This window comes from Galeopterus variegatus, unplaced genomic scaffold (genome assembly GCF_000696425.1).
Source record: "Galeopterus variegatus unplaced genomic scaffold, G_variegatus-3.0.2 Scaffold6078, whole genome shotgun sequence".
NCBI lineage: Eukaryota > Metazoa > Chordata > Mammalia > Dermoptera > Cynocephalidae > Galeopterus > Galeopterus variegatus.
The window spans coordinates 25,939-43,610 of NW_007732189.1; the positions used below are offsets into that span (position 1 = coordinate 25,939).

General features: G+C 34.9%; 2 protein-coding genes across 3 annotated transcripts in view; one reads left to right on the forward strand and one right to left on the reverse strand.

Annotated features, from left to right (window-relative positions):
• The window catches only part of KRR1 (KRR1, small subunit (SSU) processome component, homolog (yeast)), a 13,972-nt gene extending 2,929 nt beyond the window's left edge, over positions 1-11,043 (forward strand). Inside the window, exons 2-10 of one of the 2 annotated variants that reach the window (XM_008590409.1) lie at positions 1,320-1,492; positions 2,976-3,110; positions 3,301-3,426; positions 3,517-3,600; positions 4,978-5,034; positions 6,167-6,337; positions 8,444-8,521; positions 8,634-8,727; positions 10,482-11,043. In XM_008590409.1, the coding sequence (XP_008588631.1) occupies positions 1,320-1,492; positions 2,976-3,110; positions 3,301-3,426; positions 3,517-3,600; positions 4,978-5,034; positions 6,167-6,337; positions 8,444-8,521; positions 8,634-8,727; positions 10,482-10,621 (1,058 nt within the window). In that variant the 3' untranslated portion in view covers positions 10,622-11,043. The remainder of the gene's footprint in view (positions 1-1,319; positions 1,493-2,975; positions 3,111-3,300; positions 3,427-3,516; positions 3,601-4,977; positions 5,035-6,166; positions 6,338-8,443; positions 8,522-8,633; positions 8,728-10,481) is intronic. The other variant, XM_008590410.1, reaches the window with a different exon arrangement.
• Positions 11,044-11,563: 520 nt separating this feature from the next.
• GLIPR1 (GLI pathogenesis-related 1) overlaps positions 11,564-17,672 on the reverse strand; it is a 21,057-nt gene continuing 14,948 nt past the window's right edge. The window contains exons 4-6 of the mRNA XM_008590411.1: positions 15,046-15,131; positions 11,845-11,871; positions 11,564-11,744 (exon numbers count right to left, since the gene is read on the reverse strand). Coding sequence (XP_008588633.1) covers positions 11,590-11,744; positions 11,845-11,871; positions 15,046-15,131 — 268 coding nt within the window. The 3' untranslated portion in view covers positions 11,564-11,589. The remainder of the gene's footprint in view (positions 11,745-11,844; positions 11,872-15,045; positions 15,132-17,672) is intronic.

The following is a 17,672-nucleotide window of genomic DNA, read 5'->3' on the forward strand; positions in this document are numbered from 1 at the left end:
CGGGGATTGGGGTAGATGACTTTTTTTCTTACTGATTCATAGCCATTGGAGTGTTCATATTGGATAGAGACATGGTCAGATATGCATTTTAAGTAATCGCTGTTGTAGAATTTGAGGGTTATTATTATTATTTTTTTTTTCATTTTTGGTTTGGGGAGTGAATGATATATGAAAACTAGCTAATTATCTGTGATTTGAACCAAAAGTAGCAAAGTGGATGTGGGTATAAGAAACAGAAAGCAAGTTTACCTGGTTGGGGTTGATAAAATAGGATAAAGACCTGCTTTAGTATGATTAAGAATGTCCTGATGAGATTGTTAAAACACAGATTCTTGACTTTCATCTCAGAGATTCTGATTCAGGTGTGGGTGAGACCCAAGAATTGCATGTCCTAACAAATTCCCTGTTTATGCTGATGCTGCACATTTGTGGAACATACCTTTGAGTAGAACGGAATTAGAGTATAGCTGTTAGGTATAAGGGTTTCTTAAAATTCAGGATCAGGAGTTTTAAGAAATGATGCAGGAGATAATTTATGGTCCTTAGGAGGCATTTTCTTTTAGTGAAAGGAGTCATAGAGTGAGTTGACTTTGTGTATCATTAGGCAAGCCACTTAACGTTTTTGTGCTGTCTTCTCCTATAAAATGCGAATAATAATATTGGTTCTTCCTATCTTTCATGTCGTGAAAGGTGTATAGAAATAAGGCACCAAAAGCTCTTTTGAAAACATAAAATCCTATATCAGTGATTAACTTAAGGTACACACCAGGATTAGCTTTTAGAAGTTTTATGCACATACACACACACGTGCACGCACGCGCGCGTATATATACATAGAAACCCAGATTTCACTCCAGGAAAGTCAGAAAGGTTACTTATATTTAAAATAGGATATTTGAATCTTCAGTTCTATGATAGTGTAGTGCAATAGAAGTTTCTTGAGTACCCACTAGTGTGGATACAGGAGGATCACTGCCCTTAAAGAATTTTGTCATTTGAGGCAACTGAAACATGTACTGATAATTTTAATAGGTGCAATAGAAGTTTCTTGAGTACCCACTAGTGTGGATACAGGAGGGTCACTGCCCTTAAAGAATTTTGTCATTTGAGGCAACTGAAACATGTACTGATAATTTTAATATAGTGTGTTGATGATAATGACAGAGGCATGTTCTTTGTTGAATAACATAAAAAGCAGGAGAAGGGGAAATGCAAGGAGAGTACTGGGAAGCTTGTGAATGTGTGTGTATAGTGTTCACAAAGTATCCAAAATTTTATCCACAGTTAAAATGTGATGTGTAAATTTTCCCCCCTTGTAGATGATTCAGAACTTCTCACTGTTCCTGATGGGTGGAAGGAACCAGCTTTTTCCAAAGAGGACAATCCCAGAGGACTCTTGGAGGAGAGCAGTTTTGCAACTTTGTTCCCAAAATATAGAGAGGCTTACTTGAAAGAGTGTTGGCCATTGGTGCAGAAAGCCTTGAATGAACATGTATGCAGATTTTGTTCATTTCTTTGAGATTTTGTTCTTGCTTATGCCTTTAATTTTAAGTAGGTGTATGTGTGCTGATGGATTTTTCATTTTTAAGGTGCTTGCATGGCTGGCTAATTTGATATTTTAAACAGTCTAGGTAAGCTTCATTCTTATAGTTAATTTGTTTTTAATTTTGTGAGTAATAGATTATTTTGAAAAATTCACATACCTTTAAGATTTTAGGGGTTTCACAGACTGTCTGAAACTCATCTGTGAAGTCCAAATTTCAGAATGCCTTCTCTCTGCCATGATAGTTATCATGTACCTGTCCAGTTTGAGCTGAGTCATGTTCCTGATTGATTAACTTTCATTTTAAATGAAAGATGTGGATGTGTCCAACTTTCCTATTTGCTGATGCTGTGATGCCCTTAGAATAGGGTGTTTCTTTTTGTTTTTCATCCTGGGGATTGAAACCCATTAGTGGATTGAGAAGTCAATTTAGTGCCTACAGTAAACCTTTAAAAAAATATGTGTGTGTGTGTGTGTGTGTGTGTATAGTATATGTATATGTATATATATAGTATATGTATATATGTATATGTATATATATTTGTTTGTGGGTGTATGTATATATCACAAATACATATGTATATATCATATGTGGTAGGGTATCATTTTATGAAGCTTTTGGTTTAGTTGTGTGTACGTGTATGTTGGGAGGGATTGGGTAGGTTGTGATTTAAAATATATTTCTCACTGTGGGACTTCCCTGGAGTTGGTTGTGCCCACTGGGGGCAAAGGTGGCTCAGCAAGCTGCAGGCTGTGTTTTACAGCTGTCTATGTCTGGGATTGAACCCAATTTTTTTTTCCTTGGAGACCCAACCTTATGTCAAATTGTTTATCACTCACTGTGTTGAAATATTTTTCAAATTATACTTGCAAGTTCGAAAATAACATTTTTATTTGCTTGTTACAGTCCAGTTCTTCCTAGTGAGAGTTTATTTTCCTAATTATTGCTTTTTTTCTGAACATATGATAATTTGTTTTTACTTTGTGTTTAGTCCCCTAACCAGCTAGAAAAGAGTTTGAAAGGGAAAGTCAATTTTTAACCTAGGGAGCAGATTGTTGATTGGAGATGGGTCCAGGGTAAGGAAGCTTTATGTTTTACCTTAGTCAGATCTTAAGTGTGGCTTCATTTGGATTGATATGTATTTTCAAAAGTAGAGATAATCTTTATTCCAATAAGTACAACGTATTTCTAAAGCCAAGTATAAATGGTTTCGATTGCTCCCACTTCTTATATTCTGTAAAGTATGAGAGTTATCAGGTATTTATTATTTGTATTTAACTACCCAGCATCTTCAGGGAGGGAGTTGATAGAATTCGAGAGATGGTTTAATGGCATAGAAATTAATAGTTTGGTTAGGATAGGCTCTATAATTATTTAAAACTGAATTCATTTTTAGACAACTGCTTGCTTGCTCTTTTCTTCTTTTCGTAGCATGTTAATGCAACCCTGGACCTGATTGAGGGCAGCATGACTGTTTGTACTACAAAGAAGACTTTTGATCCATATATCATCATTAGGGCCAGGGACCTAATAAAACTGCTAGCAAGGAGTGTTTCATTTGAACAGGTAAATCTAGAATTACAGAGACTTTGTGTCATTTGCATCAACATTAGACAACCTGTAACACTGTATCTTTCCCTCCCTCCGTTCCTTCCTTCCTCCATCAAGTTTTCATGTTTGTGCTTAGATATTATTAGCCTGGGCTTGGTAAATAAATGTAAAGGGTATTGATAGAACATTTTTATTTTTTCAAAAGGCAATACGAATTCTTCAGGATGATATTGCATGTGACATCATTAAAATAGGTTCCTTAGTAAGAAATAAGGAAAGATTTGTAAAAAGAAGACAACGGCTTATTGGTCCCAAAGGATCTACACTGAAGGTACATTTTATCCATTGAAAACTTGAGAATCTTTCTCCATCATTAATTTTTCAGTATACTGAATGTCAACTTACTGTTCTTTTGATATAGGCATTGGAACTCTTAACAAACTGTTACATTATGGTTCAGGGAAACACAGTTTCAGCCATTGGACCTTTTAGTGGCTTAAAAGAGGTGAGAACTGTTGATGTCCAGTTAATTTTCAGCAGAGAACAAATTAAATAATTTGGTTATAATAAAATAGTTTATTGGATAAAATACTGTTTCATAACTATTTTAATTTTTAGAATGTGTTTTGTTTGATTTTCCATTAATAAATACTTTGTATGTCATATACTTTGAGGGCATCATCACTCCTGTACCCTGACATATTAGGTTAACCTTTGGTGACTGTGGAGACATCCATTTCTGAATTAGTAGGCCTTCTCATCATCACTCCTCTCACTATAAAATTTAATTGAGTATGTTAGTGTGTAGTACGTATGAGAAACATAATGTAGTTACATGTGCTCAAATTGGAAAATTGAATGGAGGTCTCGCTATTCACAGTAATGTATTTGGCCAGTAGAGGTCAGACTCTGAAAACTTTTTTCCTTCAAGTTATATTTTCTTTTGTTTGAATTTTACTATACTGTTTGTGTAACGTTTTCATAAACATTTTCTGTTACTTGTCAAACTAAATGTTGGGAGAAAAATCTGTAGAGCAAACAGCATTTCTCTTAACTCCTCTTGTTGCTGTTGTTATCTGGATCTGGCTATGAGGTTTTGCTTCCTTTCCAGGGCCTTTAATAGTAATTCTGTTGGCCCTCTTTCTCATAAATTGCCATTTTCTAATGGGGCAATAATAATATAAGTATGTTGAATACTTTATAGTTTTATAAAGTCTTTATGTTATCTTATTTAATTCTTGCAATAGACTTGAGGTATATAGTTTTATCTCTATATTACACGAGGAACCTAGAAGAGGAAAATTTAGTGGCTTTCCTGTATGAAATGGGAATCTCAATATTTGAACCCACATTTTCTGACTCTAAATCCAGCTTCTTTCCCCCTAATTCACATAGCTCCAAAGTGTTGTATTAATTATGTGTACTACATTTTAGCAGTTATTGAGAATCTTTATTGAGTTTAAGAGAGGTCGAATACTGGGCCAGCCCGGTGGCGCACTGCTACAGTGCGCCGCTTAGGAGCGTGGCGGCGCTCCCGCCGAGGGTTCGGATCCCACATACAGACTGGTTCCCGCTCAGTGGCTGAGCGAGGGGCGGGCGCAGCACCGGGGGTTGCGATTCCGTTGCCGGTCCCGGTACGGGCGCGACACTGAGGGTTGCGGTCCGTTGCCGGACACGAAAAAAGACAAAAAAAAAAAAAAAGAGAGAGGTCGAATACTATTATGAAAAATCTAGTAGCCACTCAGAGCAGTTGAAGGAGCTGCTATATTCAATTTGGTAGCCATTTTCTGATTCATAAGATATTTGCAATATATTAATCCTCCTCTACCCAGTTCATTAAATCTTTATAAGTGACTAATTCATTTTTCTTTGCAAATTTCAGGTTCGAAAAGTAGTTCTAGATACTATGAAGAATATTCATCCAATTTATAACATTAAAGTGAGTGTTAATTATATATTACTATGCCAGTGGTTGTCACATTTCTTTTAACTACAGAAACCTTTCTTAAAATTAAATCTTTTGTGAAAGTCTAATACACAAAACAGATAAAACAGAGCTAATTTGGGTGAGTTAGAGTTAGAATTCAGCCCACTCAACTCTGCTCCCATCCTGTAGTTACTTCCTTGAAGCTTAGGTCTCCATGGCTTCCAGTGTGAAAACTATTGAAGAGGATACTGTAAGGCATTATATAGTTCTAATACAGGGAAAATAAGCTTCACAGAATTTATTGTAGATGATAACAAATTCAGTTTTCTTAGATTATAAGCTCATGTATTATATTTAAAAGACATGATGTGATCTTTCAGAACCCTGCTTTTTTTGTTAAATAAAATCTGGAATACCTCAGACCACATTGAAACTTTTTTAGAATTTAACGCTCAAATTGTAGCCTCTTTGAGAAAGATGTGTTATAATCCTGTGTGCACAAAGTTTGTGATTGTACTTGGTTTAATGACCTGTGTTGTAATGGGTATTTGTTGAGCAATCTACTTAGATTTGATGAAGTTAAGTTAAAAAGTCACTGTTAGATTAGGATGAAAGCGATTTTGAGTTACGTCGGGACATTCCAGATAAAAAGAAATCTTGCGTCCGATGCCTGCTTTGCATCCTCTTATGTACAAATGTCTATAAAATTCAAATGGAGTAGGGGAAATGTGAGAATATCAGTTTTTTGCCTAATCTTGAAAAAGTTTACTTCTCTTTCCCTATCGTATTTGAACGCTTCTTGCTTGCAGAGAACATCAGCTAGTTAAGAACTCTCTCTGCTCTTATTAAGTTGAATTTTAAAGGTTTTAATGAAATAATGGCTGAAAGTCAGTTAATTTCATTTCATCATATTTTATTTTAACAATTCTGCATTCTTAATTTAAATTTTTAATGTTTTTTTTCTGATATATGTTTGAGGGGACTTATCTTTTTGTTTATGGAATTGGTTTAATTCTACTGAAGACACTAGGAACTGTTCCTTTTTAAATTTTATTTATAGAGGCAATATTTATAATGTCTTAGTTTGACAAACGTATAACTTTTGAAAGTAAAAATTTTTACTTTGTATGTTGCATGACGAAAGACCTTAATGATTAAGAGAGAATTGGCAAAAGATTCTGAATTACGATCACAGAGCTGGGAAAGATTTTTGCCACAGTTCAAGCACAAAAATTTGAATAAACGCAAGGAACCAAAGAAAAAAACTGTTAAGAAAGAGTATACACCATTCCCGCCACCACAGCCAGAAAGTCAGGTTAGTATTAAATATTGAACGTTATATAAGGGGGAAATCATTTTAATCTATTTTGTCAGAAACTTCATTGAGGGTATTTTAGTTGGAATGTGTGTGTTTGTGTGTAAGGATATAAGAAACTGAAGGTAGGTGTAAATAGGAATATTTCGAGCTAAGTGGTGAGGGTGTGGGGCCTTCACATTTTGAGTGTACGTTGCATCAAGGTGGTTAGTCTTACTTGTGTTCCTGTAGCCACTGTAAATGTTCCATGGATGATAAAAAATCTGATTTAGCCCACAGTACTCTCTACTCTGCTTTAGCAACATTCTTGTTGATCATGTGCTATATGATCTGAAATCTTAAATTCTAATATCAATCTTTTTTCTAAGTTATGAATCCCTTCTATTTTGTCATCTGTCTTCCATTTCATTTCCTTTTCCACCGTGACCAAAATTTCTTTTTCTCTTTTGCCTGTCACTGTTTTCTCTCATGCACATTTTTCCTTCTATCACACCTTTCCAGGAAAAACCTAAAACTTCAATCAGTCCAAAAACTTGATTTCTTTCCCATAATGTGGCTACCAACTAAGCTGAAGAAAGTTCTCTCTTTGGATTAAATACATCCCAAATTCATGTTTCCAGCATCATATATGTTCTTAGTGTTGTCTGGCAGTTTTCTGTGTCCTCTTGGTTCTCTGAGTACCTTCCTACTACTATGAGATGACATTACATTTTACTTTACTGAAATATTTGAGACCATCAGACAAGAACTCCTTCAACTTCTCTCACCTATAATTTTTTTTTTCCATCTGTGTCACCCCTTTCTATCCATTCTTTGAATTCTATCTTCACCTATCTCCTGAGGGATCTTGCTTCATTATCCCTCCCTTGGCTGAAACTTAAATTGTTCTGTCTACTAGTTCTTTCTGCACAGCATGCAATCCCATCCTTTTCTGTCTACCATCTTCTCCACAGCCCTGTGTGTGGAATTTTTCAGGGAAGGTTTGATGAAAGGTCAAAGGGAAAAAAGGAATGAATGATAATTGTGGTGAAAAAAAACAATGTAGGTGTTGGATCATGGAGTCTACTCTGGAATAGGAAGAAAACGAGACTAGAAGGAAACTGATAGTTGGGGGAAAGTGGAGTGATTCAGTTACTAAACCAGGCCTCCATAACACCTGCCAAACTTCTTATGGCCCTGTCCTGTAGTTAGTAATGGACTTGTCTTTCTTCCCTATTCTTGTCAGCTTGAAACAGTGATGTCTCAATTAACTTGTTTTGACAGTTTTTCACTGTGTGACTGTGGGCAAGTTATTTAATCCATCCATGCCTCAGTTTCTCCATATCTAAAATGGGTGTAATGATAATAACTTTCACAAAGGATTGTTAATGAGGATTAAATGAGTTACTAGTTGTAAAGAGTTTAGAACAATGCCGTAGATAGAATAATGCTATGTCAGTGTAAGGTAGATCGATTCTATACATTCTGTACATTGCATATCAAATGAACAAGCTGTTGCTTTCTGTAACTAGTATTTAACTGGTCACTGAATACTGACAATTCTTGCTTTTCATTGTGCATGCCACTACCTTTATTCCAAACTCTTATTTCTTCTCCATTCTCCTGTACTTTATTAAAATGCTGCTTTGTTCTCTTCACACTTGTCAGAAACCTTTAGTCATTTCTAAATCATATCCCACCTCTTTTGCCTGGCATTCAAGCTTTTTCAAGCTTCTTCAAAACTATCTTTCCAGTTCTCATCCTCTTTTGAAACATTGACGGTCTATCCCACCTAAACTAGTCTGTTTTGTATCCCATGAACACATCACCTACTTTCCTACATCATACTTTAATGCATTTTTCCCCTTATCTTAGAGTACATTTTCTTCTTTTTATGTTACTGCCTTTATGAGTTAATCACGCAGTTTTGACCCACTGTTTTTACCCCAAGGACATGCAGCTTTCTTAGGAATTGTATCTTAGAGTACATTTTCTTCTTTTTATGTTACTGCCTTTATGAATTAATCACGCAGTTTTGACCCACTGTTTTTACCCCAAGGACATGCAGCTTTCTTAGGAATTGACTTCTCATCCACATTATTTCTGATGTAAATACATTTTCAACAGATTGACAAAGAACTGGCTAGTGGTGAATACTTTTTGAAGGCGCATCAGAAGAAGCGACAGAAAATGGAAGCAGTAAAGGTAAGACTCTTTATGTCTGGCTCACAACATTAACAGCAAAGTTCATAGATACCTGAATTCTTATTTCACTATAAGTTGTATTTTACTAATGTACTTTTTCCTAATAACGTAGGCTAAACAAGCAGAGGCTCTCAGTAAGAGACAAGAGGAAAGAAACAAAGCTTTCATTCCACCTAAAGAAAAACAAGTTGTGAAATCTAGGGAAGGTAATCCTTGTTTTTCAACTCTTGATATGATAAAAAAAAAATCTATTGTCTTTGAAAAGTAAACTCATAGTGAATTTGTCTGAATCTCTCTGAGTGTTAAGTAAAGAAATTACCATATCTTTTATCAATTCTCTTATCATTTCATTAATTCTAATCCTAGGGACAAAGGACGACTGAGGTAATTTATAACTTAATAGCAGCTAATGCCTGTTCCAGAGTATCCCAGATTGATAGTCTTTCCCTGACCTCGGTCCTGTGCTTGGGAAAGACTCTTTGTTGTGAAAGGTATAAATGCAGAGCAATAAGTGCATCTTCTGTAAAAATGAAAGCAGCTCTATCAGTAAGATCCCTGAGCTCTGCTATCATGCCTCTCAAAGAGGGCTTATCAGAAGTTGTGCTTATCTTCTCTTTATTTATGTGAGCCATGGCTTAAAGTTTGGCTTATATATTGTTACATGGATTTCTCATCACTTTGGACGAAAGGACAGCAACAAAATAATGACAGGAAGATCTTATTTAGGGGGCTATTAAAAAGACACTAAGAAAACACTGTCATGCCTTTTCTTCATTCCTAGCTTCATTCTGATTCATCTTCTTGTCTTGCATTTTCTTTTCCTCTGGTAACTCTTGCACTCTTCCTAAAGTAACCCTCCAAAGTGAACAATGGCACATTGAAGGGAGAGGGGTCACTAGCAACAGTGTACATAATTATTGGTCAGAAACATATACAACACGTTACTATTTTAGTATCTTATATTTTTCAGTGTTGGTAATATTACAAATACTGTATTCTGTATAGGTCACTGGTAATGGAAAGTTAAAAATGTCATAACCATTATAATTTCCAGTTTGTGCAATGTCAGTTAAAAACTTTGAAGATTCTCAATAGTTAATCTCAGTTTATAGTGATTAAGAATATAGCTGTTCCACATAATGGAGGCTTTAACTCTCTGTGCTCCTCAGATTGCTGGGTAGTTTGTGTGATGACATTTTATCTTGTGATTCTTTTATGCTCTGAATGCTGTATTTTAAATGGGAAGAAAAAGTTGCATTTTTTCCCTCCAATTTTGTTCATGCTTTTGGTGTTGATTAGATGGTTGGCTCCTGTTAGGAGGACCACCAAATACTCTCAAATTATTGTTTTTATTACCAAAATCTTGTTAAATAAAATACTACTAGTCAATCATTGAACTAATATTTAGAAAATTTTATTTTTAAGTTTTTGTTAAGTTTTGTGGTATTAGATGAAGCAAAGTTTGACCGATAGCTTCATGATTAGCTAATTATAAAATTATTGAAGTTAGAAAGGCTACATGTAATATTCTTCATGAAATGTATTTTAAATTAGTGCGCAGGATGGAGAACTAGCAGATTTTAGAGATTTTAGTACTCTAAAATTCCAAAATATAGAAGAGACTATAAGTAAAAATAATCTAATCTCAAGTAAGATTTAAGGAAAAAAATATAGTCTTAATATGGTTCAAATTGTTAAACTATCATGCCATTTTCATATATACTGTCATTAATGTATATTTACAGTACTTTAGTTATTTGTTTTCTCTTAGTTTAAAGAAATTTCTAATGTTCCTTTAGGTGGGTGTTTTATATTTTAAACATGGCCTTTTAATTATAATAGTACTGTGAAATTAATGTCCTAAACACATTCATTATGTTTTATTTGGTAAAATCTAAACAGTTGCCTATATTGTGTTTTAATTTGTCAAATTACATATACTGTGTTTTAATTTGTCTAGCTTCCACTGAAACTAAAATTGATGTGGCCACCATCAAGGAAAAGGTCAAGAAAGCAAAGAATAAGAAACTGGGAGCTCTTACAGCTGAAGAAGTTAAGCTTAAAATGGAAGCAGATGAAAAGAAAAAGAAAAAAAAGTAACATACAAAAACCCCTCTGAACTAGAATATATGAAGCTATCTCCTTTTGTAAAGGATTTTTGAGATACAATGGCATTAGTTGCCTTATCTGTGAGAAATAATGTTCTGATCACTTTTTTCTGAGTTTCTTTTGTTTATATAACAGTGTTCTTTATAAATATAAATTATTGTATTATGTGTTTTTTGAAAAATTTTGCACTAGAAAGTGGTGTATATGTGTTTGTATACATTGATCAGCTTCAGGCAGGTTTTGCCTAAGTATGATTTTAGGAATAAATTTTTAGGTTTTTAATATAGAGATTTTTGGAATATGACGATTGTAATTATTTTAAACCAATGTTAATACCATTGATTATTCTTTAAATATGATCATATCTCAGCATTTATTTGGTTCTGAGGAAAATAAATGCAAATTTTTCAGTGCTTTGTCTCTTTTCCCCTCTCTAATAGTAAGTAAATATATATCCTTATTCCTTTTTACAATTTTATTTTATGTTTTGTTCCAATATTAAACAACCCATAAGCAGAAAATCAAGGCCTTTGAAATCAGATCCCTTAGTTACTATTCTGTTGTGAGTCTGGGAAGTAGTAAACCAGAAAGACATCAAGTTGCAAGAGAGAGAAAACCAGATATTTAGAGTAGAAGTGACAATGTTAGAATTGCTTGAATCTAGCGCACTCATTTTACAGATTTGGAAGTTGAAACACAGGGGTTTAGGTTACTTACTGAAAGTCCAGCTGTGTGAACTTGAAAACAATGTTTATTCATAGAAAAGTGGAAAGTAAAGATAAATTTATCCGATGGAGTTAGGAAGTTGAACAGTTTCTTCTTTTGAGTAAGGGTTTACTGCTGCAACATAGTTTTTTCTGAAACATTTTTTAATAGAAATTAGAAATAAACCAAATTGTTACTGTTTTTTTAAATAAGCCATATATGAAGACGTTGGTTTTTTTCCTCCCTAGACTGTATTAGTCCAAAAGAACTAAATTAGGGTATCTGTGCTTTACCAAAATGGTAATTATAACAGACAGTAACAGAATTACTGGTCTAACAATGAGAAAGAGAGATGTGTATCTGTTACGTAAATATATGGGCCAACCTGGATACACAACAGAGTAGTAACCTGTGAAACAAACAGAAATCCTCTTAGTCATTGTTCCTCATAATGCAGTGACAAAATTCACATAGCTCTTAATGAAACAATTTAAGATTTATATACATACGTGTGACTTTGTCTCGCTGTGGGTTAACTGTAAAGTGAGGGAAAAGAGGAAAAAAATTAAAAGGGTAGGTATAGGTGAGACTTCCGTTTTATTCTTTTTTTTAATGTCTTCTGGCAAGTGATGAATCTGTTTTATTTCTAAAAGCTAAGTCTTTAATTGTAAGCATTAACTGTTGGCTCTACTGCAGTGATTTGCAAAGGTTAATTATTCAAAAACTTTTTTTGTACTAACTACTAACTTGGTATATTTAACTTCATATATAAACTTTTTATATGAGAGGAAACTATACCACTACTATAAATGGAAAATCATTTTACATACTATAACTAGCAGATAGTAAATACAATTAAAAATTAAGTTTAAAATTAAAACATTAAAGTTTAGAAATAAAAATAAAATATTAAATATTAAAAATCATGTGAGCAATTTATTAAAATATTTTGCTGAAAATAAGTTTCTCCATGAGAACAGTGACACTGTTTATGATGAGTCAATAGTAAAGAGACAGTGGCCTCTCATCTATCCTAGTATGTCATTAATCAGTAGGACATTTGGCTTTCAAAAATCATAAGTACTACTCTCCTTTTACTGAGTTTTATTTATATTTTGACATTCAGAGCACTAGGAAGAAATAAATTCCACAACTGCCTTTAGCTTTCTTAATGCTTTCTTTTATTAAATAGACACCTTCTTCATACCAGTTCTTTACCAGTTGCTATTGGATGCCTGTGGTGGAATGCATCAAGAGCTGGCCCTCTGGATGCTTGTGATCGTCATACCTGTGTTGGGCTTTGTCTATGATGAATTACCATGAAGCCACTACCCTAACTTTTCTTGGCAATTATACCCATGAAATCAAGGGTTTGGTGTTCTAGTTATTTTTCCTTGTATATATTTTTAAAATATGAAATATCCAATTATTAAAACAAATGCACATCCAAATGCACTAGCTAAAATCAACAAATGCACTAGCTAAAATCATCTCCTGTGTCACTGGTATGCCAAGCATATTTTGCAGAACAGTCCTGATTTGGCCTCTGTAGGTATTCATTGAACTGCCAGCAGTACCTAGAAGGCCATGAAGGAATTTTTTCGTCCAACGCTTGCCATAATTTGTCAGAGATAGAATCTGTTAAATGAAAGCTTTCATCCTAACGTTTACCCTCATCAGACTTCGTATAAAAGGTGAGATGGTTATTCTTAAGTTTTTTTTAATCACAAATCCTATCATTTATGTTTTCAAATAAGCTTACATTTATATGAAAGCAGAAACTACATAAATCTAGCTTTGTGAATAGGAAATTAGTGACAGGATTAATCTGGAAGATGTTGAGAAGTCACCAAAAGTAAATGGATGATGAGTTTCACATCTTTTTTTTTTTTCCTTTTTGTCTTTTTTCGTGACCGGCAATGGATCGCAACCCTCAGTGTCACGCCCGCACCGGACCAGGACCGGCAACGGGATTGCAACCCTCAGTGTTGCACCCGCACCTCGCTCAGCCAGTGAGCGGCCGGTCTGTATGTGGGATCCGAACCCTCGGCGGGAGCGCCGCCGCGCTCCCAAGTGGCGCACTGTAGCAGTGCACCACCGGGCCGGCCCCGAGTTTCACATCTTATAAATACCATGCAAGTTATCTTGTGTTTTCCCTTTGTCTTAAGAGCCCAGGGGTTTTCATTATTGGACTACAGCTTTAATCTTCTGAATTTTCTCCCACAAGATTAGAGACCATCTCAAGCTAGATCTTCAAAGATCAAAAGCTAAAACGCCAGCAATATTTTCTTCTTGTCATTGTGGTGTGGTGGTGTTACTAATTTTCATTGAATTGTTTTACTAAACCTGTGGAAGGTTTTTACCTATTGTGCACACTTTGCTATTGAGGAAATAGGTCCGGAAACTTGCCCAAGGTCACAGAGATGGAACTGGGAATTGAACTGGAAGTTGGCATATTGGTTTAAAATCTATAGTTTTAACCCCTGTGTTATACTGCCTAACTTGGAAGAAAAAGATATATACGCTTTGTAGTGTTGTAGCAACATGAAAGGAGAAATTCAGTTAATATATCGATACCCTGAGAATAGATCAGTTGCAGTGTGGCTACATGTTACTGAGTTATCTTAACAAGATTTATGTGCATGGAATAAAGAATGGTTGGGCTGGGAGAAGAATTACTGGGTCAGAAAGCCAGTCTAAAAAGTGCTACTGTACCTGAAGTAAAGATAACTCAGTGTTTATAAATGGGGAGGAAGGGAACAAGCAGTTTAACAGAATTTTATTTTAGGTCTGGAAGGGACCTTAGAAAACATGTACGCAGTGAATATTTTTTTCCAAACAAAATTTCATGCAGTGAAACTCGATTTACTTGGGCTTCCCTCTACTCTTAGTACCCTGCCCCAGCCCTGCTGCTCTGAAGAGTTTCCTTTGTTACAGATGTGGACACAGAAGTACCACAGTATTTGCACAACTGTAGTAGCTTAATTAAGGTTTCCCTTCACACCATGTGGAAAAATGAAATAAACATACTGGGGTAGAAGACATGTCTGGAACAGGAACCAGAAATAAACTCTTGGCCAATTATTAATATTTCAAAATTACAAAGTAGGATTATGCTAGGAAAATTAGTAAAAGGTCTTTGGAAAGTTATCTTAATTCACCTTGTACACTCTTACTCCTTAAATGCTGTATTGCTAATAAAAATTACCACATTGTGGCTTTATTTTATTTATTTAGTTCTAGAGATGAAGATGCAAGCCTTGAGTGCCTCTGACAGACAGGTAGGGCCACAAAATACAGAATTCCATTTTTATGGATGACCTGGTTATGCACATTTTTGATCTTACTGAAATTAGCAGATCTTGGGTCTACAGTTTACAACACATTAGTCATTTTTTGTTAGGTCAATTAGAACTCAGTAAAAAGGATGTGATTTGCTTCCTTAAGTTTATCTTAAACATATATTCATTCCTAGAACAGCAAGCCATTGGTTTGTTTGCTCCTTGGTGCCGATTTCCTTGAAAATACAGGAGTACTTCAGAACGTTCGTGGAAAAATAGAATTAAAAGATAATATGAATCTTTCCATGAATTTTTTGATGTACCCTCGAAACTATTAGGATAAAACAAATGTTTGCACTCTTAATTCTGTAGAAAGTTTCAGTAGTTTCTATTACATTGTTTTGTTGGTAGATTGTTCCTTTTACTCACCACAGAGATTGTCCAAACACTTGTCATTATTGGGGCAGGTGCTGCAAGTGGCTCCTTTTTTATATGGCCAAGTTGGGTAATTTCCTCTGTAAAGTAGAAGGTGGCTGCCCATTAGGAGAAAAGTTTTTTTTTCAACTGCAACTTTCTATGAATCCTTGACTAGATCCAGAAGAATGATAGGGTGGAAGTCCAGAGATCCCAAGAGTTAGTAAGTGAAGAGAGGAAAGCAGAAATGGAGGGCTGCTATCATTCACAGTTTATGTGTCTGTGTCTATGAATCTGTCTTAATTTACATCATCTCATTTAGTTATGTCAACTCTGGGAGGAAGTTATTTTTATTTATATTTTACAAATAAGGAAACTAAGGATCTAGAGATTAGTAACTTTCCCAAAAATCACAATTTCTACACATCAGAGTCAGTATGAAACCTAGATTTGTCTTAACTAAGGGCAGTGCTCCCTTTACTTACCCTCTGGCCTGTGTGATTGCTGCCATCCAAAAAAACTTTTAAAAAAGCTGTCATGACCCATATTTACTGTCCTCTGTCTACCAAGCCTTTGTAGTTTTCATTGGATAGGAACCATTTGGCTGGGGTACTGCCTTTCAAAAGAAGACAGTGAAATAATGGGAGAATTTCTAAAGTAAGTACGATTTGTTTTTACATAAAATGTGATATAAATAAGAACTAATAATTCGTGAGCACTTTCCATGTCCTAGGTGCTACTCTAAGCATCCTTGAATGAAATAATCTTCACAACAACCCTATAAGGGATGCACTATCATTCTATCCCCATTATATAGCTAGAGACTGAGATACAGAGTATAAATAATTGACCAAGGTCACAGAATAGAAAGTAAAATAATATCCAAACATTTATATCCCCATGAACATCTTTAGTAATAATGAGAGGCTGTACGTTTGTTTCACTGAATCTGCCATTACACTAATTTTTGGAACTCTGCTTCTGGAATGCATTTCTTAATTTTTTGTGTGTCATGGTACACTTGGGCAGCCTGGTGAAGCCCATGGACTTGTTTTCAAAATAGCTTTTTTGGTTTTTATTTTTAAATGCATAAAATAAAATACATGGGATTACAAAAGAAATTGACGAAATTGAAATAGCTATCACAATGTAAAAAGGATTTGTGATATAGTAACATCTTCTTCTCTATCAAGCATTAAATAAGATGTAGCAGGGGGTCTACAGTAATGTCAAAGTAGTGATGAACACAAACTATATTTTGAGGTATTTGCAACAACTGGAATGCAATATGAAAATATCTGTGACATTTACAAAGATACAGGTACTACTAATACAAAGTCAGAGTTGTTAATACATCCGTGGTGTGTTGTCTTCATTCATAGTGGAAGGGAATGTTATTTTCAATAGAGGTTAGTGAAAGAAGTAGCTGTTTTCTAATCCATGTTCATGGACTCCCTTTCCCAATACTATGCATTTACCTTCAAAGTTAAGAATTCCCCTTTAGAGGCATAACTTTATGTTACTTTCATTTCTAACTCAAAACATATGTTCTAATCTTGTTTAGCTCCAAATTAATTGAGGTTGCTTCGGAAAATAAATTTACCCTGTGCTTACTCTATACCATGGAAAATAGCAAAGCAATACAGTGGAGATTCTAATAGCAATTACAAAAGAAGTCTGAAGTAGAAATTAATCATTAGAATATCTTTCATTGTTAAAAAATACAATACTCATTAAGTGGTTTAAATTCTGGAGTGGTTTTAATAAAATCATTTATGCTACATTATTTAATTGTGCATTCAAACTGCAAAGGAAAGGGGAGAAAATTGCTACTTAAAAATAAGCTGAAAACCAAGGCAGTTGTGAGTTCTAAGGAAAGAGCAGAATTCATCTTGGAGGAAACATGCTACTGGAAAGGCCTGGATTTGTCTAGATGGGAGTGATTAAGAGAAAGGGACCTAAGTATTTTGCCCAGTAAAGGAGCAGGAAGTTTTCGTATTTCCCCTACTAGCCTAAGAGATAAGAGGGTTGAGACCCTGCAGAAGAGAGAAGACAAGTCTTTAAGGAAAAAGATAAATATGATAAGGGTCTTCAAGGCAGTGGTGGCCAAAGCACACTAGGTACTGTACTATCTGAGAGTCAAGGTGCTTTAATTCTCTTCTGTGCTATAATCCTCTGTTCTACTAATCCACTCTGGGTAAAGTTCCGTTAAGCACTATAGCCTCACTCAGTGGTGTCCAAGACAATGAAGAAGAGCTATAGGTGACTGGTGAATTAAGCATCCTATACCCCATTCTGAGGAATTCTCATATTGGAGAGGATAGTGGACTTTTTATAATTATGTAAAATGGGGGTCTATAACTTTTTCTTTGTATATAAAAGGAAAAAACCTCAGATGGCAGAAGGAAATAAGGACATTCCTAACTGGTCTCTGTGCTTTCCTTCTTATACCCCTCCAACCCATTTTCCACACTTCATGCAAACTGATCTCCATATTTAAAGCAGGTTTCATCACTCCCCTGCCTAAAATACTTGGACGTCTCCCTCTTCTGATTTGAGTAAAGCTAAACTCCATCATGATGTACAGGTTCTTCAAGACCTGTGCTGCCTCTCTCCCCCTAGTTTCACCTCATTCAATGGTT